Here is a 24,307-nt window from a genome sequence, read left to right as displayed (position 1 = left end):
ATCATTAGAATTATTCTGCAGGCTATATAGTTGGCCCTCCATTTCTATGGATTCTGCATCCACGACTTCAACCATCCATGGCTTGAGAATATTTTTTAAAAATCTAAAAAGCAAAACTTGATTTCACCATTTTATATAAAGGACTACAGTGCCATATATAATGGACTCAAATATATAATGGGATTGAGTATCCACAGATTTTGGTATCCATGGGGAGTCCTGGAACCAATTCTCAGCAGATGCCATATACACATACATGTACAGACTGTATATTAGCCGTTAAATGTACAAATGATTTAAATCTGTATCTTCTGTCTGAGAGAAAACTCCCACTAGCTATGAGTGTAGGATGAATCCCTGATTTGACAAAGCAGGAACTATTATCTGGAATTCCAAAATCCAAAATATTCCAGAATCCAATGGGTGGCTGAGACAATGACACATTTTTCCCCTTTCTGATGACTCAGAGTACACAAACTTTATTTCACAAACAAGGGTATTAAGAATATGTATAAAACTGCTTTCAGGCCATGTATATAAGGTGTATACAAAACATAAATAAAGTTCATGCTTAGACTTTGGCCCTGTCTTATTATATACTTGTAGATATTCTAAAATTGGGGGGCGGGGATTCAAAATCTAAAAAAAAAAATCTGCTCCCAAGCATTTTAGATAAGGGAGACTCAACCTGTATTCCAGATCTGCAGCTGTTGTTAACTGATTATTTCACCTGTATTGCTGCAGATGAACATAATGTTGCATAGACCGAGTGGTTTATTTTGCTCATGCAGAATCTGCTTACACTTCAGTTAAATGCAAGCCCCAGAGAGTGCCTTGCTCCTAGTCAAAACCTGTGTGACTTGTGCACATGAGTACCGGAGGCACGTTTTCTGTTTATACTTGCTTTCTTGTTTATATTATTTGAGCCAGCTGTAGAGTAGAATTCTTAATTCTGAAAGTGCCTTGCTGTGCTGAGCACTTTCTCTCCCTGGCGATGGCTCCATCACAGGGCCAATCAGCCAGCACAGTCATTTGTCTCCTGGGGATACTCAGAGTACATCATTAGCAGAAGATGGGAAGCTTTCTGCTGTAATGTTAATATACTATATTAGCTCTTTTACCCCGTGCTGTTATTACTGAGTCATTGTAGCTCCATTGCAGGTGAGAAAGGAAAGCAGGTAAATAAGACACCGACTTGCTGTTTTAAATGTATTGTTTAAATGTACATCAACTAATTTTATATACATTGCTATTTTATTCTATATTTGTAAGCAGAATGAAAGAGGGCAAGGGTTAATGACAAATGAAATACCAGTGTATTAATTGAATATTCTGCTATATGTTGGTAGCCTTTCTATGTCTCTTTGTTCATGTTGTGGCATTGTAGACCCAATACTCTTGTTGAAATTGTGCAGGTTATTAAAAATGTAAATCAATAAAAAAAAAGTTACCAGCACACCTGTGCTCACAGGAGCTGTTTTGAGAGATGGAACTGGCAAGCTATATGCCTGGAAGGACTTGTTATACACAATGAGTTGGCAAGCTGCTAGCTGCAAGCCTGGGCTTGACTGTTTTTCAAGAATAGCCCCTTTTTGGAATTTTTATACTCATTATGCAGTGATACTAACATTAAAAAACAAGCCATCATCTAATGTAATAGTTAGAGAGATAATGTCCTGATTACTTAGAATTAATTAACAGCCCTGGAAGTAAAAGGGGTAGAAGGTTATATAACATCTCCTTCGTTGCATAAGCTGTAGATGTTGCTTCCATAGATGACCTGTTGAAATGAGCAATAGATTGAGGACAAGGGAGGGACAGCCAAAGATAGCTGATCTCTCGTGGAGCCACTGGAACAGCCACCTTCCTTTTCCTCTGCTCTCATATTTTGAGCAGACAGATTTCCACTTCTGAAAAATGAAAATGTAGTCCTGTGCTTTAACCCACATTGTAAATTTAAGAAGTCCATTATTAGGCATAAATCTTGGCACATCAGAAGCAGAAGTAAAAAAGGCTACAGCACAGTAGCTGCAATAAAAGGCAGGAAGGCATCACTGGGGGGAAGGAGGCTGCTGTCTCCAGGGAGCTTAGTTCTCCATTGCTGGCTTTTCAGGGTTGGGGTGGAGGTCTTGGAGCTAAAATCACTCTGGGAAAGCATATTTGCAAGCAGCCTTCTCAGAATGCTTTAATTGCCTTTCCCCTGGAAGGCTAGCATTGGAGAAATAGCTTGGAACTAGCAGCATTGTTGTTCCAATAAGCATCACAGTGAATCTACCTGCCTTCTTTCACAGCCATTGTGCAACATAGATAATACCAGTATAACAAAATTGTAGCATGTATAATAAGTATGTATAGTCTGTGCTTTCAGTTATACATCCATGTAGTCTCGTTGTTGTTGTTATGTGACTTCTAAGTCATTACTGACTTACGATGACCCTAAGACAAACCTACCACTGGGTTTTCTTGGCAAGATTTCTTAAGAGGAGGTTTTCCATTTCCTTTCTCTGAGGCAGAGAGTCTGACTTGCCCAAGGTTACCCTTTGGATTTTCATTGCTAAGCGGAAATTCAAACTCTGATGTCCAGAGTCCTAGTCCAACACCCGATCCACTGCACCATGCTGGCTCTTAGTCGCCTTACCTATTGAATGTATAGAACAAAGCCTAGCAACACCTCTTTCAGGAAACAGTTACAGCTTGGCAAAATAGTATTACAGGCTGAGTTTCCCTTATCTAGAATTCCAAAATATTTGAAAAACCAGAACTTTTTTCATGGGTGACAAGTGACACTGTTGCTTTCTGATGGTTCAGTATACACAAAATTTGTTTCATGCACAAAATTATTTAAAATAATGTATAAAATTGCCTTCAGATATATATACATTGTATGCGAAACATAGATGAATTTTGTGTTTAGACTTGGGTCCCATCTTCAAGATAGCTCATTATGTTTGTTTGTTACTGTTCACTACCCTCGAGTCAACTTTGACTCATGGCGACCCCATGAGTGAGACATATCCAAGCCTCTCTGTCCTCAACTGCTCTTCTCAGGTCCTGCAGGCTCAGGCAGTGGGCTCCTTGATTTAAATTATGAATGTAATATGTAGCCTTCCTCTTTTTCTGCTCACCTCCATCTTTCCTAGCTTTATTTTTGGCTCTCCATAGTATCTTCAGCACTCTTTTCCAGCATCACATCTCAAATGAGTTGATTTTCTATCTGTTTTCTTCACTGTCCAACTCTTTCATCTGTACACGACTATGGGGAAAACAATGTCTTGGACTATCCTTACTTTTGTGTTCAGTTTTATATCTTTGCACTTTGGGACTTTGTCTAGTTCTTTTCCACTCTTACTCTTCATCTGATTTCTTGACCGCACTCTTCTTTCTAGTCAATGGTGGATCCAAGCTATGAGAAATCTTTTGACTATTTCTGTTGTTTTGTTGTCTCGGTGGTGGTGGTTATTATAATTTAATATTCAGCATTAAGCCAGTCATTGCACTTTCTTCTTTAACTTCCCTTAGTAATTGTTCCAAGTCTTTGTTGTTTTCTGCTAGTATTATGGTGTTGCCTGCGTATCTTAGATTATTGATCTTCCTTTTTCCAATCCTCACTCCTCCTGCCTCTAGCCTAAGCCTGCTCTGTGTATGGTATTTGCTGCATACAGGTTAAACAAATAGGGAGATAGAATGCAGCCTTTTCTTTTGGGATAATTTCTCATTATGTACGTATATGCAGATACAGATATTCGAAAATCCAAAACACTTCTGATCCCAAGCATTTAATATAAGGGAGACTAAGCTTATAGATCACTGAACAGTAATCTCCCACATAATTAGATTATTTTACAATCAGTAATTCTTATTTGTTGAAGTTGAAATGTAGGTCCTCTTAGTGAAGAGTTTCACTTTGCAGCCTTTCCCAGAAGTTGCAGCATAATGTTGATAGTACCCCTTTTCTGTCTGTCAGATACTGGAACATAGATTTGTGCCATGGTACCTGTGTATATACCACAGGCTTCTTTGTGGACAGAATGCAAGGTGTGATTTTCAGGAGGGCTGAAGTGCTGAGGCAGTTCAGATTATGTTGCTCTTAACGGAAAGGCTGAAGCAGCCCTTATCTGTGAGTGCAGTCCCATTTCCTTCTCCCTTTGAGCCAAAATGAGACTGTTCTTCATCATCTCTTGCCTCCTGACTCAATTCCTCACCAGTGCTAAGCAGCAGAGGTAGCCCCTCATTGGTCTTGACAGCTGTGGAAGAGTTGAGTGAGGTGCAGAAGACTTGATGATGGACAAATGCAAGGATGGACATGAAACGGTACTGGTGAAACTTTATACCCTCCTGTAGGATCTCAGCCATAGCATAACTCACATTTTTTGTCTGACACTGAGTGATGGAATTCATACATACCCATATTTTCCGGCGTATAAGACAACCCCCAACTTTTCCAGTTAAAATATAGAGTTTGGGATATACTCGCCGTATAAGACCTCTTCCAACACACACCAAATAAATATTTTAAAAACATCAGATTTGATTTCAATATGGTAATTTTAGTGACATGCAGGTACTTAGCAGGAAAACTTGTTGTATACAAGGCCTGCTTGGATTGGTCAGCTCTCCCTGCCTGCCCAGCCCTCCCAGTCTTCAAGACTATCAGAGCGGTAGTGCAAACACAGCTCTTTTTTTCCCGCAGCTGTTTTTGAGTTCCCCCCACCATATGCGGCGACGGCAGATTCTCCAATCCGGCTCGAAAGTTTCAGCACCTGCCCTATAAGACGACCCCCCGACTTTTGAGAAGATTTTCCTAGGTTAAAAAGTAGTCTTATACACCAGAAAATACAGTAGTTTTCACATACATATTTCACATACAGCTTCCATGTTTGCAAATTGGCTGGCTGAGTGTGGCTGGAAGCTGTGATGTAGTCGCTCAGTGGCATCGGTGACATTTTTAATGCGATAATTCCCAATTGCATCCCCTAATGACTGGATCGTGGGACGGGTAAGCCACTTTGTTTTTGTATGTGATAAACTCCTAGGAAAAGTATATAATATCAGGTCTCTGCTTCACATAAAGGTAAATGTGAACTCTTTATTTGTCAGTGGTGGTCTGGTCAAAAAACAAAAAGTTAAAAAAAAATCACTAAGTTTTGCTTGGGTGTGTTTTCAGTTTTTGTAAAGGTTTGACATGGAGCACTCATGTCTGATGAGATCCAAAATCTCATTAACATTGCTGCCAACCATGACTGAAAACTAAACCAAGACATTTGTCTTCTGAAAACACAAACATATGAAATTACATGGGGACCATAAGTCAATGGTAGACTGTATGTTTTGTATTAATAAACCTTGCAATTTGATATTGCATTTCACCCCCTTTGAAAAGAATCTGTGGTAGCTGGGCTGGGAAAGACATCTGGTGGAGAGTTTAAAGAGCTCTTACCATAGAGAGCAAACAGTTCTGAGCAATAATGGACATATATATATATATATATATATATATATATATATATAAATAAAATGAGCATCCTTACACAGTTTGTGAATGTGTGACTGCTTTTATAATTGGTGAAACCGTTTGCAAGGCCTATTCTAAAATTTATTGGCTACTTAAAGATAATCCTAATCCTAACAATAAGGAAAATTGAGGTTTTGTCTGTCGTTGTATTGCGTGTACTGTTGTTACACACATGTCAATGTGTTGCCCTTCTTTTCTTTGAAGTGTTGATTTTTCTGGAATTTTAACCAAGGATCTATAGCTCTCAAAACAAAAATTCTTGCACTTAGCCCAGGAGTAGATGATTTTTGTTGGTCTGGGTGGTCTTCTCTCTTAATCCAGAAGTCTCTCTTAATTCTTCAAACTGTTGGTTGCAAAATTGAAGATCAAACCCAGAAGTAACAGGAATTATCTTCTGGTTTTAAACCCAGACACACACACAGGTGCATACGTTTCTGGCATTTTTGCTTTAGATATTTGAAATGGGTGTGTGTGTGTGTGTGTGTGTGTGTAAGTGTGGGAAGAAAAAATATAGGTAGAGGGGGAAATGTATAATGTGGCGTATAGCCTGCAGGCTACATTTTGCTCACTTGTCCCCTAAACCAAAATGCTGCCTTCCTTATTTGTGCACACATGGTTTTATATTAAAATATCTATAGTTTCATTCACAAACCAATATACTTGTCTTTCAAAAATAATATTAATATTTTATGAGTCCAGGTTTGTTTTGTTTTTTAAAAGATATTAGCATACATATAAGTAATAAAAAGACTTAAATTCCATTGACTGTTCTTGGTAGAGTACCTTGAGATGTAAAATTAGTCCTCCTATAGAATCAATTTTCCCATAGTGTGCGCATTCTGATTTAATGTTAAATCCTTCAGCCTCCCAAGTTATTATCGTAATAGTAACAGATCTGTGAGATAGCAGTACTTACACAAATGGTCATCAATACTAAAGAGGTGATTATGTAGGGTAGAAAATAGACTTAGGGTGGGGAAACAATATTTACATACCAGTGTAATACTACACTCAAACTAAATAAATTACAGCATATTTAGCCATCTATAGAACTTTTGAGTCCAATGCACAGGGATTTCTTGACTGAGATTCCACCTCAACATTAGGAGGAATTTCCTGACAGTAAGGGCTGTTTGACAGTGGAACAAACTCCTTCGGAGTGTAGTTGAATCTCCTTCCTTAGAGGTTTTTAAACAGAGGTTGGATGGCCATTTGTCGAGGATGCTTTGATTTAGATTTCCTGCATGGCAGAGGGTTGGACTGGATGGCCCTCGTGGTCTCTTCCAACTCTGTGATTCTATGATTCTGTGAGTTAAAAATCCTCAGTACACCTCTGTTTAGGCCTATCAACGTGATTGGTAAGGAAACTGACAAGTGTCTTCAGGACACAGTGGTCAGTTCTGTCTGGACCCCACCTCAAGTCATTCATCCTTTGCAATGGGATCTATTAGCTTTTGTTTATGTATTCAGGCATAACAGAATTGTACAGGAGGTTGGAAAATATTTCCCTGCCCTAAGGCTTACAATCTAAAAAGACATGACACAGAAGGAAAAGGGAATGGTGGTGGGGAAGGATATCAAGTGCAATAGATGTTTCCCGTCCTGTTGTCCCTCCAAGGCCAGGGGAGGGCCTTTCCTCTGCTTCTGGGATTAGGCATGTTGGAACTGTTCCTGCCTCTTCTTCTCTCCCTCTGTGGCCAGAGTGGTAGCAGGTAAGATGGAAGGGGGGCCTTTCATCTGCCTCTGGGGCTTCATCAAAATATAATTTCCGTATAATTTCCAGCCCCAGAGGAAAATAAAGGCAAACCCCTGCCAAACAAATCTTGCCAAGAAAACCTAATTATAGGTTTGCCTTAAGGTTGCCGTAAGTCAGAAGCAACAACATACGCAACAACAACAACAATTGTCAGCACCAAGTTTCTTGAGAGCCAGCATAGTATAGTGGTTTGAGTGGACTAGGACACTGGCAGACAAGGATTGGCGAAGGTTCTGAAAATCATGCCTTTTGAGGATTTAGGGAACTTGTATGTTTAGCCTGGAGAAAAGAAGGTTAAGAGGTGATATGATAGCCCTGTTTAAATATTTAAAGGGATATCATACTGAGGATAAAGCAAGCTAGTTTTCTGCTGCTCCAGAGAATAGGACCTGGAACAATGGATGCAAGTTACAGGAAAAGAGATTCCACATAAACATTAAGGGGAACTTTCTGACAGTAAGAGCTGTTGGACATTGGAACAGACTCCCTCAGAGAGTGGTGGAGTCTCCTCCTTTGGAGGTCTTTAAACAGAGGCTAGATGGCCATTTGTCGGGGGTGCTTTGATTGTGAGTTTCTGCATGGCAGGGGGGTTGGACTGGGTGGCCCTTGAGGTCTCTTCCACCTCTAGGATTCTATGAATCCTCACTCCAGCCATGGAAACTTGATGGGTGAACTTAGGCAAGTCACACTCTCAGCCTCAGAGGAATGCCAGGGCAAACCGCTTCTGAACATATTCTTCCATGAAAACCCAGTAGTTGGTTCATCTAGTTGCCATAAATCAGAAATGACTTGAAGGCACACAACAACAACAGGATTTTGAAAACATCCCGAATTGGGAGAAAAAAGTTCTAGTTTGTCTTATTCTGAGGAGGGAGGACTTCATAAATTTGTTGTGTGGAAAGAAGTCCAAAGTTTACTAACTGGGACTTCTTTCTGAGTAAACATGCTGTGGATTTAAACTCTGCCAACTTTCTGAACACTGACGTGCCAGACCTGCCTGTTTTTTTTAAATCAATGCAGTGACTTTTAAAAAATAAAATCCACCCCACCCCACTACATGTTTGCGAATTCTTGCATTCTTATCTCCTATATCTGATGACTTCCCATTTTTATCTCCTCAACCTATATTTCTGTCCAATGGTTCCATGAGCATGGGGATATTTTAATTAGCTTGTTAAAAGAAACATCTATTTAGTTTCATTTTTGCCATACTGTATTTTCTACCCTGTCTTTCCACATTTGCCCTATCACTGGCACTAGAACAACACCCACTTGCTTATTCTCAGAACTGTCACTTAGCACAAAACTCTAGTAATTGACTTGCTGCCTTACAGGGCTAGGTTTAAATGTGTTCTCTTACTCATTTGAGCATATTTTTAGAACTTGTAATGTATACTTTGACATGAGATCCAACATGGTGTAGTAGTTTCAGCATTGGTCTATGACTATGGAGACCAGGGTTTGAATCCCCATTCGGCTATGAAATCCAGTCAGTGTCCTTGGGCAAGTCATACTCTGAAGGTAAAGGAGAATCCCTGTGAACAAATTTTGTCAAGAAAATGCTGTGCACTCAATCCCTCCACATTTGTGGCCTTTGCTTTTGCGGATTTGATTATTCACAGATTTTATTATTATGTTCTCTCTAGGAATATCTAAGTCCTCCAGCACAACTCTGTGGTCAACTTTAACGAAATGTCTCACTGAAGGACCAAGAGAGGACACTCCACTAGGCGTGTGGTGGTGTGATAATCCTCCCCCTGATCACACTGTTAACATAATTTAATGGCAGTTTAATCACAGGAGGAGGACACTTGCCTCCCGCATTTGTAGCTCCTCCAGCGCAATTCTGTGATCAATGTCTGGCAGATATTGACTACAGAGTTCCACTGGAGGACCTAGAGATTCCTAGAGAGGTGTTCTCTCAGGTAAAAAACATAGTGTTTTTGTTATTTGCAGTTTTTCCACATTCATGGGGGTCCTGTGCCCCTAACCCCAGCAAATGTGGGGGGACGAGTAATAGGTTCACCTCAGGATTGCCATAAGTCAGAAACAACTTGGAAGGCACACAACAAGAATTACTTGGCATGCCTGTAAGTTGTTCCAAGATGGTCTGTTGCCCTTTCTTTCTAAGTGTCCCTGCTTTATTCCAGGGTGCATTGGAGGGAGAGTTAGAGGAACAATGGAATATACCTGTTGTATGGTTTCATTTCAATTGAAATGTTGGATTTTAGGTTCCATAATGTTACAGTGAATGATCAGGACATGTTAAGTTGCTGTCAAGTGAACTTGGTCTTCATGGCATCCTGTGAATGGGAGATTCCCAAGTCACACCTATCATGAACATTTTTGTTATGGGTGGTATGCCTCTAACCCCCATAAAAGTTGAGGGCTGAGTGTATTGCCTTTTCTAGTCAGTCATACCTTCTCAAGATAAAGCCAAAGTATAATTATCTCAGTTTAGTCATCATTTTTAGGGATAGTCTGGCTTGATTTGCTGTAGAATCCATTCGTCACTTGCATGCTGTTTTTTTTTTCCAAACAGGGCTTGTTGCTGTTTCTGTTTCTGTGTGCCTTCAAGTCATTTCCAATGTTGGTATCCCCATCATGGCATTTTCTTGGCAAGATTTGTTTATATCGGGTTGCCATTGTGTTCCTCTGAGAATCAGAGAGTGTGAATTATCCAAGGTCCCCCAGTGGGTTTCCATAGCCAAGTCGGTATTAGAACCTTGGTCTCCCAGATTTTTAATCCAGTGCTCCCAACAACTGTGCACACTGGTTCATGCACTCATGGATATTTATTTATTTACTGTATTTATACCCTGCTCTTCAGCCCTAAAGGCTCTCAGAGCGGCTTTCAGATAGTTATTCAGACGGTTCCCTGCCCTCAGGCAAACATAATAATTATTATTTAAGTTAAAAAGTCATTGTTGAGAATGGAGTATGCCTCACTTTACTTTACATGTAGAAAATACCAGAGTTGATAGCTGGCATCTTAATTAAAAACTTAAATATGTGGTACAATTTTAAAAACTCAACTCAAATCAATAGTTATCTAATACCAAATATCTAAAAGGAGTTTGTTGTTGGTAATGGAAAGATCTCTGTCTGAGATGAGCCACTGGCAGAATAAACAAAATAATGGTCAGTGGAAAAAAAGCTGATATTGTCATTACAAAAGCACTGTTAAAAAGACCCCGAATGTGCAGTCCATAAGAGGATGTATTAGAAAAGGACCTCTTGCAAAAAGTTACTTTCAGTTTGTTTTGGCCTAAAAATAAAAGCGGTCTGACAGTTGCAGAAAACTGTAGACCAGAATCCTGCAAACTTTTTGAGTACTAAGTAGTCACATTCTTCACATTAATGTAGTTGCTGGTTACATGACATACAGGTGGGGGGGAATCTGTGTTTGCTTATTTTTTTTTTTAAACAGTTGATAAAACTTAAAAAGAGTTGAAAGTCCTGCTAAACAGGCGGTTTTGTTATGCTTCATTGTGGCTCTTGAGGCTCTGCAGACTACATATTGTATCAGGCTGACAATTCCACACGTGTTGTGGGTAAGGCACACTGCCAAGTGCTTAACATTTTGCCAACAGGAGAGGGGGAAATAGGAATCTGAATAATCCACACATCCGTCTCTGTTACACTCCTTGCTCAGTAGAGATGCAGAGTAAGTGAGCTGTGGACAGATTGTGGGTATTAAATGGGCTGGATAATGAAAGACTATACTGGCACTGATGCGAGAATCTTTAAATGGAAAATGACTATTACTAATGGTACCAGGATAGTTGGCATGATTTACAATTGGCATTGTTCCCCAGTAGAACTGTTCATTCTTAGCAAGAACACCTCAACTGATTTCTGGCACCCAGATTATTGTTAGAATTAGCCACGTTTTTTGTAATGGAAATGTAGTGATTGTCAAATAACACGAATGAGCAAATGTGTAAGTCACTACAGCGACTTTCTCTTTAGAGGACAAGAAGAGAAGGAGAACGTTGCTGGCTTCTTACTATAATGAAACTGTTACTGGCTTCTTATTATAATGAAACAAAAATGGTATTGAACGTGTTTAGCAAATGCAAGGTTTAATCTGCCAGGCTTGAGTTTGAGTCAGAAAAGTCTTCTGGGCATGCAAATTTTGAGAAGTTGGATTCAAGTCAAAAAATAAAATGCTGTAGATTTTGTTCTAGCTTGTAGTCTTTGTGAATATTTTAAACATTTTCTCCTAACTACTGCCTTGAGCTGAAATTCTCCCTGAGGAAAGAGACAGAGTGGCTTGTATGTTCCCTTTCTACTTTCAACCTATCCCATGCATGAAACTTGAGCCTGGGGCCTACTTTACAGGCTTTCCCTAGAGAGAATCCATGTGTGTGGGGAGTAACTTTTGAGAAGTCATGTGTTGAGCATTATGTAAATGCTAATAAATTAGACTGCTTTGAACATCTTGTTAATTACATAAATTTAAGAAATAGCTTTTAGAAACAATTCTGCAGTTGAAAAAATTGCATTCTGCTTTGCAGCAGAAATAGAATATATCTATGCTGTATACATGTGAGCCTGGCTTTTATATGTTTTCTTTATTTTTAATTGTTTTATCGTTCCACCTTTTTTATGTTTAAAGCTCGCAGTACTGATGATAACTTGTTATAAATTTAAGGATCTTGTAGCCCCCTGGAGACAGCTAGTTGTAGCATAAACTTTTGTAATTTGACTTTCTCAGATGTATGGAATAAATGCATCTCAGGAAGTAGACCAAGTCTACAGAAGCTTATGCTACAATATCTTGTGCTCAGTTAGTCTCAGAGGTGCTATAAGATCCTTTCACATACTAAATTTATAACAAGTTGTCACACTACACATACTATTACATTGGTTAACACTGAAGATGCTGTTAGTTGGCTTACTGTATCTCCTTTCTGGTTCCCAGCCTGCATTCCAGAGCGCCCTCCATCATTCATATGGTTATCCACCCACCCTTGGTTTAGGCAACATCTTCCCTTCTGCCTTTGTCCCTCAACTTGGACTTATCACCCTACCTACAAGTTTTACATTTTAATGGGCGATTATCACATCCTCCTTTTGTGATTAAATCGTCATTAAATCCTGTTAATAGCACAATCGAGGAGGGGGAGGATTATCCCCCCCACACTACACTTCTCCCATTCTTGTCCCATTTGTAAAGAGTAATGGGGGTGCCTTTTGGTATTATTGCCAAATCATAGAATCATAGAATCGTAGAGTTGGAAGAGACCACTAGGGCCATCCAGTCCAACCCCCTGCCATGCAGGAAATCCAAATCAAAGCATCCCTGACAGATGGCCATCCAGCCTCTGTTTAAAGACCTCTAAGGAAGGAGACTCTATCACCTTCCGAGGAAGTGCATTCCACTGTCGAACAGCCCTTACTGTCAGGAAGTTCCTCCTAATGTTCAGGTGGAATCTCTTTTCCTGTAGCTTGCATCCATTGTTCTGGGTCCTGTTCTCTGGAGCAGCAGAAAACAAGCTTGCTCCCTCCTCAATGACGCCTCCATTATTCTTTACAAATGAACAAGAATGGGAGAAGCATGTGGGTGTGTGATAATCCTCCCCCTGATCGCACTGTTAACATAATTTAATGGCAGTTTAATCACAGGAGGAGGACACTTGTTTCCCGTGTGATAAAGGCCATGGCCATTTATATAGTTTGATTATAAAGGTCCTTCCAGGCCAACATTTCACTCCATGCATCTGAGGAATTAGACCAGGTCGACCACCTTTTTTCGCTTAGGCCCAGAACATACTGGCCCTTTAAGACGCCCTCATCATGTGCTAGGGTTGCCTCGAGGCAGCACTTCCACAGATCCCTCAACCCTAGCACCTGGTGGGGGCGTCAAAATGGCGGCACCCTGTACACATGGGCACCGCCATTGTTATGCATGCACCGCACGGTGACGCGTGGCACTCACATAATGACTGTGGTGCACTCGTTACACTGCCACTGCGGTGTAGAAAGAACCCGCTTTTTGTGGGTTCTTTTTACACCAGCGGGAAGCCTCGCCATTTGAAGCCCTGGTGGCGCAGTGGTTAAATGCCTGTACTGTAGCCACTCACTCAAAACCACAGAGTTGCGAGTTCAAGACCAGCAAAAGGGCTCAAGCCCAACTCAGGCTTGCATCCTTCCGAGGTCGCTAAAATGAGTGCCCAGATTGTTGGGGGCAAATTAGCTTACAGTTGTAAACCGCTTAGACACTACTTAGGCGGTATGAAGCAGTATATAAATGAAGCTTGTTTGTTTGTTTTGGCAGCTGAGGCTTCCCTCCGGTGGAAAGCCAGGCACCGGCAGGCCGCCCTTTTTGGGTGGTCTGTACTGTGAGTTAGTCTCAAAGGTGCTACACGATCCTTTTATATATTGAAATTGCAGACTAACATGGCTATGTCTCTGAATTCTTGTTTTGAATTGTAATACATGAATTACTAGAAAAATAGTTTGCATAACACAGTTTCCAAGTGACATGCCTGAAGATTATGGTATTTACATAAAAATGCAATTACATTTTCTGAAATGGTAGTTATTGTGTGTGTTCAAGTTTAAAAAATAAATAAATAATAAAACTTTAATTTACATCCCACTTTTTGTTTCCACAATCAAAGCGGCGTACTACCTTTAATAAATACAATATATACAGTTCCCCCCCTTAAAAAAGGATTAAACAATTCCATCCATTAAAATTACAGATAAAAATCGAAAAACAATACTACAATAATAAAATAATGGTGGGCAGAGTCTTAATTTGTATATGTCTGTGGGGGGAGTGTTACATGGCCAGGATCTATTCCGGGAAGGAAGTTGTTTCCGACTTAGGACAACTCTAAGGCACCATACATTTATTATAGGGGTTTCTCGGTAAGATTTGTTCAGATGATGTTTGCCTTTACCTTCCTCTGAGGCTGAGAGCGTGTGATTTGCCCAAGGTCACCCAGAGGGTTTCCATGGCCAAGTGGAGATTTGAACCCTGGTCTCCAGAGGTGTAGGCCAATGCTTAAACTATTATACCATGCTGAAAAGGGTAGACTTCATTATTTCATTCTAGTAATGAATTTTAACCACTGAGAAATAGTGGCAGAAGAAAGGCCACTCTCTTTTTGTTTATCTGTGGATTTGGTGATCATAGTGAAACTCTAATGTAATCTAATAGAGCTTTTCCCCCTTCAAAATGCATCAGAGCACATGTTCTCTATAGAGGTGGATGGCAGAGACTTCATCACTCCCTTTTCAAGATGATCCTTTAAATAACCTAGTTGCTGAGCAGGTTTCTGGGTCTGTATGTGAAAAAAAAATTGTTAATTTACTTGCATCGGAATGAAACTTAACTTATTGTCTCTGAAAATAAAAGCTCCCTGCTCCCCATGGATATGTTGGGGGGGGGGGGATATTTTCCAAGAGCAAAAGAATCAGATGGCAAGGTGTGGAGTAAAGGTTCCTCCCCCCCCCCCCCCCTTGGCCGGGTTCCATTTTGGCATGTCCTCGTTTAGTTGACATCAGCCTGTTTCCCCTTTTTCTCTCCTTCACTCACCTTTGCTGCCGCCACTAGCATTTAAACACTTACTGCTCAGTTGTGGAACTGGCAGCATTTAATTGTGACTGCTTGGGCAGAGTTGCATGGATTGTAATGACTGTGATGAATGCTGAAGGAGCAAAAGAGGAGAAGCTTGGCAAGCTGCTGTCAGAGCCTGTGGAGCACATGTGAAATCCTCCAGCAGCTGCTTATATTGGAGCAGCTGTGAATTCATGGAGAGACGCCAGACAGCTTGGAAACAGCCATTCACCACTTAACCCTCAGCCATGGGAACCCATTTACAGAGGGGATAACTAAGGCAACATATTACTCCTTCTCCCCACCACTGTTTCCTGCCCTAAGAACCTCATTCCGAATCAGTCTGTATCCCCTGAAGTCTCTTAATATACTGTAGTTTTATCTCCCCTACTACAAGGCTGGTGCAACCTTAGGCAAAGATTTTAATTAACAAATGATAGCTCCTTTTTGGGATTTTGTATACAGCTCTAGAAAATGTCTACCAGTTCCACAATTCACCTTAGAAATCACTTTAGTTTTATATTATACAGAAAATCTGTATAGGCAAATATTTGTAGTAAACAAATACAGTAGGAAGTTTCATAACAATTTGAACTGGAAAACAAGATAACTGTATTTAGTATAACAATATGGAAGAAATATTACGATTGTTTCTTTTTAGATAAATTAGGATGTTCTACGATTGGATTGTCTGGTTTAGACTTAAACAAGCCTGGTTAAGTGTAGCAGGAAAAAGATGTTCATCTTAGATGTAATGTAGTGTTGCTCATTAAAGACATGTGTTCCTGTACTGGCTATGACAGCAGAAGATAGCCTATGTTCCAGACTGAAAAAAATGAAGATACTGGTGAATTTTCACAGCTGAAATGCTAGACTGGCAAAACATGCTGGGATGCTTACAGAGGCAAAGGGAAGGGGTAGAAAAGAATAGTACTTTGGGACTGTGTGTGTGTGTGAGAGAGAGAGAGAGAGAGAAAGAGAGTGTGTGTGTTCTAGCAAAACAAAAGAGGTGTGGAGAGTTAGAATACAGTTCAACATGGATACCTTGCACTCAATTGGTAGATCTGCATGCCCAACTCTGCATGGGGATGGCCATTCCAGCTACTAGGTGGTGAATTTTGGCCCAACCATTCTGTTTGTATGTCTTTTCTACTCCTTTTTTCTATACAGTGGACCCTTGTTATACGCTGGGTTTTGGTTTCAAAATCCCCCGTGTGTAACAAAATCCATGTATGCTCAAGTCCCATTAAATATAATGACATAGCAAAATGGTGTCCCTTATAAAAAATGGAAAATCAAGGTTTAATATTTGAAATTCATACTTTTTAAAAACATTTTCAAACTATGTATGCTTGAATCCGTTTATTAAAAATCTGTGAATAAGTAGGGCCTACTATATACAGTTGGCCTTCCATATTCGTGGGGGTTAGGGGCACTGGACTCCTGCGAGGATGGAAAAACCGTGAATATCCATAGCACTTCCTTCTTCAGCAGGAGGCTCTTGAGGATAGCAAGAGGAGATGAAGGGTGCTGTTGTGCAGTTCACTTGCTGTCCCTGCCTTTTCTTTTGCCCTTGCATTGCTGTCTCTTTCTCCATACCTGCTGGACTTCCCTACCTCTTTCTTTGTCCCCCACTCTCCCTCACTGCCTCTTTCTCTATGCCCACTAGGCTTCGCTGCCCCTCCCTCCCTCCTTGTCTCTTTGTCTGTCTGCCTGTCTTCCCTCCCTCTTTCTCCCTGGCCACATGGAGGGAAAGAAGCCACTTTTGCTTTCTTTAATTCCCTTTAGTCCCTTCTCCCTGCCCCCTATGTACAAAACCGTGATGAATGTTAAACCCACAAATGAGTGGCACAGTTGTATACTTCCAAGTCTTCAGTATGCCTGTGCATTATGTATCTGCTCACTCTCTTATGTACATAATGTTACTACTAGTAATTCAGACATGACCCTTGGTCAAGTATGATCAAAGGAAGAAGATCTAAAAGGAAACGGTGGCATATACACAGGGTTTTATACTCTTTTATTTAAATAGGGTGTAACTGACCTAACTTGGGGAAATATAGCTCATGTTCACTCGGTGTTTGTAAGGTTAAAATATATAGGTTTGATTCTTACAAGGGATGGTATTCAGAATCCCTGACATATTCATGACCATTACAGTCTACAGTGGTGTATTTGAAGTGGTGGTCCCCTACCCAGTACTGACATTGGCTGCCATTCCTCAATGATTTCCCAAGAAGTAAAAAAATAGGCACAAATGTTGTACTGGTTTGTGACAATCTGGAAAAAAAATAATAGGCAGTCCCCTATATCAGAAAGCTCATGTAGAATTTTCTTCCGGTCCAGCAAGCTTGGATGCAGCACTGATTTGGGTTGGAACTGGAGGAGAGTGAGGAGAAATGTTCCAAGCAAAGTGAGAGTGTGACAGAGTGGAAGAGACAGTCAAGTGTTTGCTGCCCAAGATTGCCTCATCCTCAAGCAGAGATTACCTCCTCTTATTGGAGTAAGTGTCCGGGAAAGCAGCCAACGGAATTGCTGATAAAGACTGAGGCCAGCTTTATAAACAAACAAATACAAGGCTTTACAGCAGCAAGAAACCAAGTCCAGTATGACTATACCAATCCAATGTCCAATAGAGCAGAGTCAGAGGCAAGCCAAGAGTCCAAGATTCCAGAGAACAGGTCAGTAAGTCCAGGGTCAAGGGTTCCAGGTCAATCCGTAATTCAGGAGGTAAGGTTTCAGGCAACAAAGTCCAAGGGAGTCAGAGTAAGAAGCTTTCGCCAGGGAACACAGACAAGGTCTGACAAAGAAGCTTGGCGTCTTGCAGCTGTTTATATTAGCCCAGTTCCTAATCACAGCTGTTTCATGATTGCTAAGCATTTCTCATATAACTTGCCGGATCGATGGAGGCACACCCTTTCTGTCCTTCTCTGGCTGAAGGTAGGTACGACTTCGTCTTGCTCCTCTATGTCTCCCAAACCTGGAATCTCTGCTGGGCGGGGGGGGGGGAGGCTGGGCTGCTGAGTCACTGACCCAGCTGGAGCTGGCATCACATAGCTAGGGCCTGGTTCAGCCAAGTTCTCAGCCTGGCTGGCCATGACAGTAAGAAGGAATTCTCCCTTTTCCCGACAAGAATGGTCTTAGAACCATAAACACAAAATGTGTTTGCTACAAGGCTTTAGAACTTGGGAGAGTGAAAGAACAATTGTCATCTGGATTGGGAACTTCTTTTTTAAGCCAGTTGCTGGGGAGGTTTTAAAGGAGGAAAGTTGATTGTAGATGGTCTTTTAAGTTATCCCACATGTTTTATTTTCTTTACAGTTTGTTAGTTTCACCTGCAGGGCCAAATTTTTGTTCCCTTTTTAATCTTGGGTCACAGTCAGACTGAGTTCTGTTTCTGTGCCACAGGTCAGGTGTTGGGTCTCTCTAAGCAAGGGGTACAGTCAATTTTTGAGCAGTCAAATCACCTTTGAGCAAGTCTCAATTTGGACATTGAGAAAGTACTCTTAATTTCAAAGTGTTTACTAAATTCTCACTTACATATTTTATAAACATTGCATTTCATTAATTTTGCTGATATTTTAACATTTCATTTTGGTATTTGAATGTGTTTTCTCCCACACTGTCAGTGGTTTAGTTGATCTCAGTTTGGGATGCATTCGTTTTTGACTGCTTTATTTCTGCTCCAGTCTCTTTTAGTTTAGGCTGCCTTTGTAAGCTCACCAGTCTTAACTAGGAAGATAGATCAGTTTCTGAAAAGCCCTGTGTTTCATGTACTTTTTCTTATATCAGAGTTAGGCTGTACTGTTCTCAGACTCCGGAATGTGGGCTGTGACACACTCTATATACTCATGTATAAGTCTAGATTTTTTAAAATAATAATAATTTTATTTATATAAAATTTAATATTTTGAATTTACTTATTTGACCCAAAAGACCAGGGCTGACTTACCCATGGGTCAGTGTAAGTAAGGTGGGCCTTCTCTCTCCATGGATTTGATCAACTACAGATTGAAATGGGGCTCCCTTTTGAGGTATGTTCAGAAATTTCAATTGTTCCAAAGAACTGAAGGCTGCAGGGAAGACACAACTTCCTTGTTACAATGGCTTCACTGCTTGCCACTCCATTTCATGGCACAATTCAAAGTGCTGGTTTTGACCTATAAATGCCTCTACTGCTTAAGTTCAGGTTGTTTGAAGGACTATATTCTCCATCACAAATCAGCCTTTACTTTGAGGTCTTCTGCAGAGGCCTTTCTCTTTGTACCCTTACAGGTACATGTGGTGGGAACACAGGAGAGGACCTTTTTAGTAGCTGCTCCCAGGCTCTGGCGCTCTCATTACAGAGATGCTAGACTGGCACTCACCCTCTTGCTTTTTGCAGACAAGTAAATATTTTTCTGTTTTGACGGGCATTTGATGAGTGACTGCATAAGGCCCATATTACCTAAACAGTCTGTTGGATCCTGTTAATTGTCATGTTGCTGGTTCTACTGGTGCATTATTATTATTATTATTATTATTATTATTATTATGCTTTATTTATATAGCGCTTTAGATTTACACAGCGCTGTACATACAAGCAAAGTAAACCTGCCAGTGGTGTAAATTTTAAGAAATAATAGTGTGTGTTTAAATTTTTTTGATTGTTTAATCTAGCTTAACCTTTTGTATCTTGTGAATTTTTAATGATGTGTTTGTTTTTTATGTTATCTGCTTTGAGTCCTAAATTGGGGAAGGAGGAGGATTGAAATAATAATAATAAAAATGCATTAGTTTAACTGGAGAGATATGATACTCTGAAGGCTATTTCAATGAAAACGAGGAATTCGAGGTCAGTTTTTAGGGCCAAAATAATGGATTTTGATATGATCTGTGAATATGTCAAGGGTAAAACTTAGGGGCATGCAGCAAAGAATCTAAAGGGGAAAACACCACTTCAGCACGGTGGGGGGGGGGGGGGCGTTGTCTAAATACCACATTCCCAAACGGCATGGAGGGAGCTCCCCCCCCCCCTTCTGTTTTTGGCCACAGTGTTCTGAAAAATAATGTGTTCTATTTTGTGCTGCTCATTTCCATTGTTTTTCCCCAGAGGGAAAAGCCCTTAAGATCAATAAGAAAAAGGCAAAGGACTTACAGTTCCCTTTAAAATTTACTCGAAATTATTTCTATACCATTAAAGTGACTTCATTCTTGTTTTACTCTTTTACTTTCAAAAAATGATGTTTTTGCACCTTTTTAATCTGAAAATTTATTTTTATGTACTTAGACAAGGATGATCATGTACAGAGTACTTTAATTGCACTACTGATGAACCTCAGCCAGTTTCTGATTTCCAGATAAGAAGGTGGCTGCTTCTCTTGTTCCAGTCTTGGGGAGTGTTATTTAGAGGTGGAGTTGAGGTCACGTCATATCTGCACCAGAGATGTGCACAAATGGCTGCACATAAATCTTCAGTCCAACAAAACACCCACCCATCCCTGCCTGAACTCCCTATAGTGGAAAAGAACATTTAGCAGTAGCAGCTGCCTTTATTTAGATGCACAAGCTTGAACTTCCTGCAAGGAGATGACTGTGAAAAGTAGCTCCAGAATATATGGCTGGGTAAAAAGTGTGCACAAATAGCTAGCTCCACTCCCTGACCAGGCCTGCACTCTCTTGTACAGACAGATGACAGCTGCAGTCAGGTAAAGGCAACCCAGCTCCATCAGGGCTTGCCTGAAAGAAGAGCCCTTCCCTCCATCCACCATCATCCACAGGGAGAGAAAGGCAACCCAGCTCCATCAGGGCTTGCCTGAAAGAAGAAAGTCCTCCCCTCCATCCACCATCCAGAGGGAGAGAAGGACAGGCCAGCTCTATTGGGCTAATCAGAGTAAAAAGAAGGGTCCTCTCTCCAGTCCATCTGCCATGGTCCAGGCCTCAGAGGAAGAGAAGATCTGCTGGACTTTGCCCCTTCCCCACTGCCATTCCCTTCTCCTTTTGTGTCTTGTCTCTTTAGATTGTAAGCCTGAGGGCAAGGAAAGTCTAATTAACAATTTGTAAGCCGCTCTGATAGCCTTTTGGCTGAAGAGTGGGGTATAAATAATAATAATTATTATTATTATTATTAACAATTAAGCCAAATGGCCAGTATCAGCCACCTAGAAAACAAGCAGATGGGATAGTTGAGTGGATTGTGGATTTGCATCTTCTAAGGTACGATGAGGCCTGTGCCTAAAGTAGGCCCATTGAAATGATAAGAAAATTCTATGAAATTCATGGGATCCCCATAAATCAACAGGTTACTTGAAGGCACACACTCAGAACTTGAGATTTAATGCTTTAAAATTTTGTGTGTGTGTGTGTGTGTGTGTGTGTGTGTGTGTGTGTGTGTGTGTGAAGATTGTTTCTCCATGGATTTCTTCCTGCTGTGCTGCACATCCCTATCCAGAATATATTGTTCTTTTACAATCATGGTTTATAAAATTGGCTTAACAGAAAAGATAAGCGGGAACTCATTTACATTGTCAGATCTCTCTAGAATTCTTATGGTTTTTCCAGCCTTACTGTTTTGAGCAAGCATGGTTGACATTTATCTGCGGGGGTTTCATTCTGGAGCGCTCCATGGATGGCACACGCAGCTATTCTCCTGAAGCTGCATGCATGCAGGGCCATTGAATTCAATGGGACTTGGCATCCATGGATACTCAAATTTGCAGATGGTAAGCCCGCCCGCGTTTGGGGCGGACAGGCAATACTAAAAAAAATTCCAGTTATAGTTTCATACAACAATTATTTGGTCATCCTTTTAATTTATTAAATTGCAGTGAATTGTTCAGAGGTTTAGTGATTAAAAAAAAAGAAAATACTTGTATTACATTGTAAAAGTATCTACAATGCAATAAGGCAGTTAGTGCAGAATAAGGAAGCACACAATGCCCATGTTGCAGGAGGTTCATTGGCAGTCGGTTCACTTCAAGGCACAATTCAAAGTGCTGGTTATGATTTTTAAAGACCTATATCAGGGGCCGGCAACCCCGGCCCATGGGCCGGATCCGGCCTGCCGAGGCCTTGGGACCGGCCCCAGCCTGGTCCTGCTGCCGGCATGGGGCAGTCGGCGGCAGGACCTCTCGTGCGGAGCCTTTGGCCTCTCACGTGAGAGGCCCATTGGCCACACGCGCGAGCAGCCATGCAGCGGGCCTGTAGGAGCCCCGCTCCGGTTGCCGGAGCCCTCCAGGAGGGCTCCAGGGGCTGCGGTGGGCCTGTAGGAGCCCCGCTGCAGTCGCCGGAGCCCTCCAGGAGGGCTCCAGGGGTCACAGCGGGCCTGTAGGAGGCCATGCAGCCCCAGGCCTCCCTCCAGAGAGAGAGGCCTGGGGCTGCAAGGGCTGTGGAGGAGCCCAGGAGGCGGCAGGCCGCTTCCGTAGGCTCCTTCTCAGCCCATGCAGTCCCAGGCCTCCCTCCGGAGAGAGAAGCCTGGGGCTGCAAGGGCCGTGGAGGAGCCCAGGAGGCGGCCTGCCCAAGCCCTTCCCTTCGGCCGAAAGGGCCCCCCTCCGGCTTTGGCCCCCAGTTGTCTGAGGGACAGCAACCTGGCCCCCGGCTCAAAAAGGTTGCCTACCCCTGCCCTATATGATTCAGGTCCAAGCTAGCTAAAGGACTGTATTCTCCCATTTGAGCCTGCCTCTGTTTTGAAATCCTTTCCAAAGGGCCTTTCCTCTTCCACTACCCTAGCACATACATCTGGTGGGAGCACAGGAGAGAGTCTCCTTGGTGACTGCTCCTTAGCTCTGGCACTCCTTTCCGACAGAATTTAGACTGGCACCCACCTTGGCTGTCTTCTCCCAAGCAGGCTAAGCCGATATATATATTGGCAGGCACTTGAAGACAGATTGCTCAAAGGTGTTAGGGTCCAAAACACACTACAGAAATAATCCAGTCTGCGACTGCTTTAACTATTCTGTCTCAGTGCTAGGGAATCCTGGGAATTGTAGTTTATTGTGGCAACAGAGCTCTCTGATAGAGAAGGCTAAATGTCTCACAAAACTACAGTTGCCAGAATTCCCTAGCATTGGATCAGGGCAGTTAAAGCAGTCTCAAACTGGTGTTTTTTGGACCTAGGTCTTACAGAAGTGTTTTTTGGACCTATGTCTTACAGAATTGGGTTTTACAACCTATAATTGTTTTGTTTATTTGTTGTTTTTATTAGCTGTGGGTTTTTTATTTGTTTTAATTTGTGGTTAACTTTTATATTTTGTATTTTAAAGGCATGTTTCTTTAGCTGTTGTAAGCCACCTTGAGTCCCACATGTATGCCTGTTCATATTTGTCCTTCAAGGTGACTTTTACTTTGTGCTTCTTGAAAATGGTGAAGCAAATCTTTGTCTTCAGAGAAGGACAACTTTAAAAATTGGGCCAAAGATTTAGCCTGAGGGGTGCATGGTTTATAAAAAAAAAACCTGTCATGAGTGGATCAAAAGTACATAGTGCCAACCTGCATTCATTTCCATTTTTGTTTTCCATTAGTAAAACCCTCCCCCACCCACATTGCTCAACCAATGGGAAGCAGCATATGCAGTCTATAACCAAACTGTTCTCAGCCAGATGAACCATTTCCCATAACACACCATGTCCTGCAAAAAACAAAAAACAAAACTACTTTTCAGTGTGAAAGTTGTCATGAGAGAGCAGCTCTTGAGTATTGCCATTTATATTCTTTGGATATGCTTGAGGACACTACTGAAACTAATCAGGGCATATACTTCAGACATGTGTTTGGCTTGATAAAACAAACCTGTTTTGAATGGAGTCACTTGTTCTATGTTGAAATCTGTAGCAGTTTTAACTTTGTGAGTTCATCTCAGTGTTTTCAAATTGGTGGTATAATTAATTGGCCTCTAAATAATCTACCTGAAGTTAATCATATTCTCCCTATTCACTGCAGCTTGTAATTGTGCCAAATTTCTATAAATGGAGGAGGAAGTTGAAAGTAGTAAGCTAGTAAACATTTAACTGTAAAGACCCTGAAGGTTATGCCTTTCTATTAATCTGGAAGTGCTAGAGGTTTATGTATGTTCCACAAAACTATGCCCTGACTATTTGAATAATAGTTATTTTTTATGTTGCTCATTGTACTGTGTGGTCAGATGTATGCTAATGTTTGTGCATAATGTTAGACTGTTGGGTTTTGTTTTGGTTTTTTTTGTAAATTATGCCATATCATGGCAAATGAAAAAAATGATTAGAAATCCTTGTATAGTATTTGGAATGAACATCTGAATCTCTTTAAGAATTCTTCCTCCACATACATTTTTATCAAGAATTTTAAAAATACATTAAAAATTACAGAAATTAGAAGAAAATAAAATGGGGAAGGGTGACAAAAAAGAAAAGAAAAATATGAGTTCTGACATTCCTTTCAGTTCTTATATAAGCATATATTTAATTACCGTACTTTCCTGCGTATAAGACAACTGGGTATATAAGATGACCCC

General features: G+C 41.0%; 1 protein-coding gene across 2 annotated transcripts in view; it reads left to right on the top strand.

Annotated features, from left to right (window-relative positions):
- The window catches only part of RYBP (RING1 and YY1 binding protein), a 63,284-nt gene that overhangs the window by 19,381 nt on the left and 19,596 nt on the right, over positions 1–24,307 (top strand). The window contains exon 1 of one of the 2 annotated variants that reach the window (XM_089519600.1): positions 17,191–17,522. The exons of the other annotated variant lie outside the window; for it this stretch is intronic. Coding sequence (XP_089375726.1) covers positions 17,467–17,522 — 56 coding nt within the window. The 5' untranslated portion in view covers positions 17,191–17,466. Of the gene's footprint in view, positions 1–17,190; positions 17,523–24,307 lie in introns of those variants that run through there. 2 annotated transcript variants of the gene reach the window in all.

Source organism: Sceloporus occidentalis, unplaced genomic scaffold, assembly GCF_023333645.1.
Source record: "Sceloporus occidentalis isolate IW3139 unplaced genomic scaffold, rSceOcc1.0.p SCAF_1, whole genome shotgun sequence".
In the NCBI taxonomy this organism is placed as follows: domain Eukaryota; kingdom Metazoa; phylum Chordata; class Lepidosauria; order Squamata; family Phrynosomatidae; genus Sceloporus; species Sceloporus occidentalis.
The sequence above is the reverse complement of the archived record's forward strand: the minus strand, read 5'-3'. Positions and strand labels throughout refer to the sequence as shown.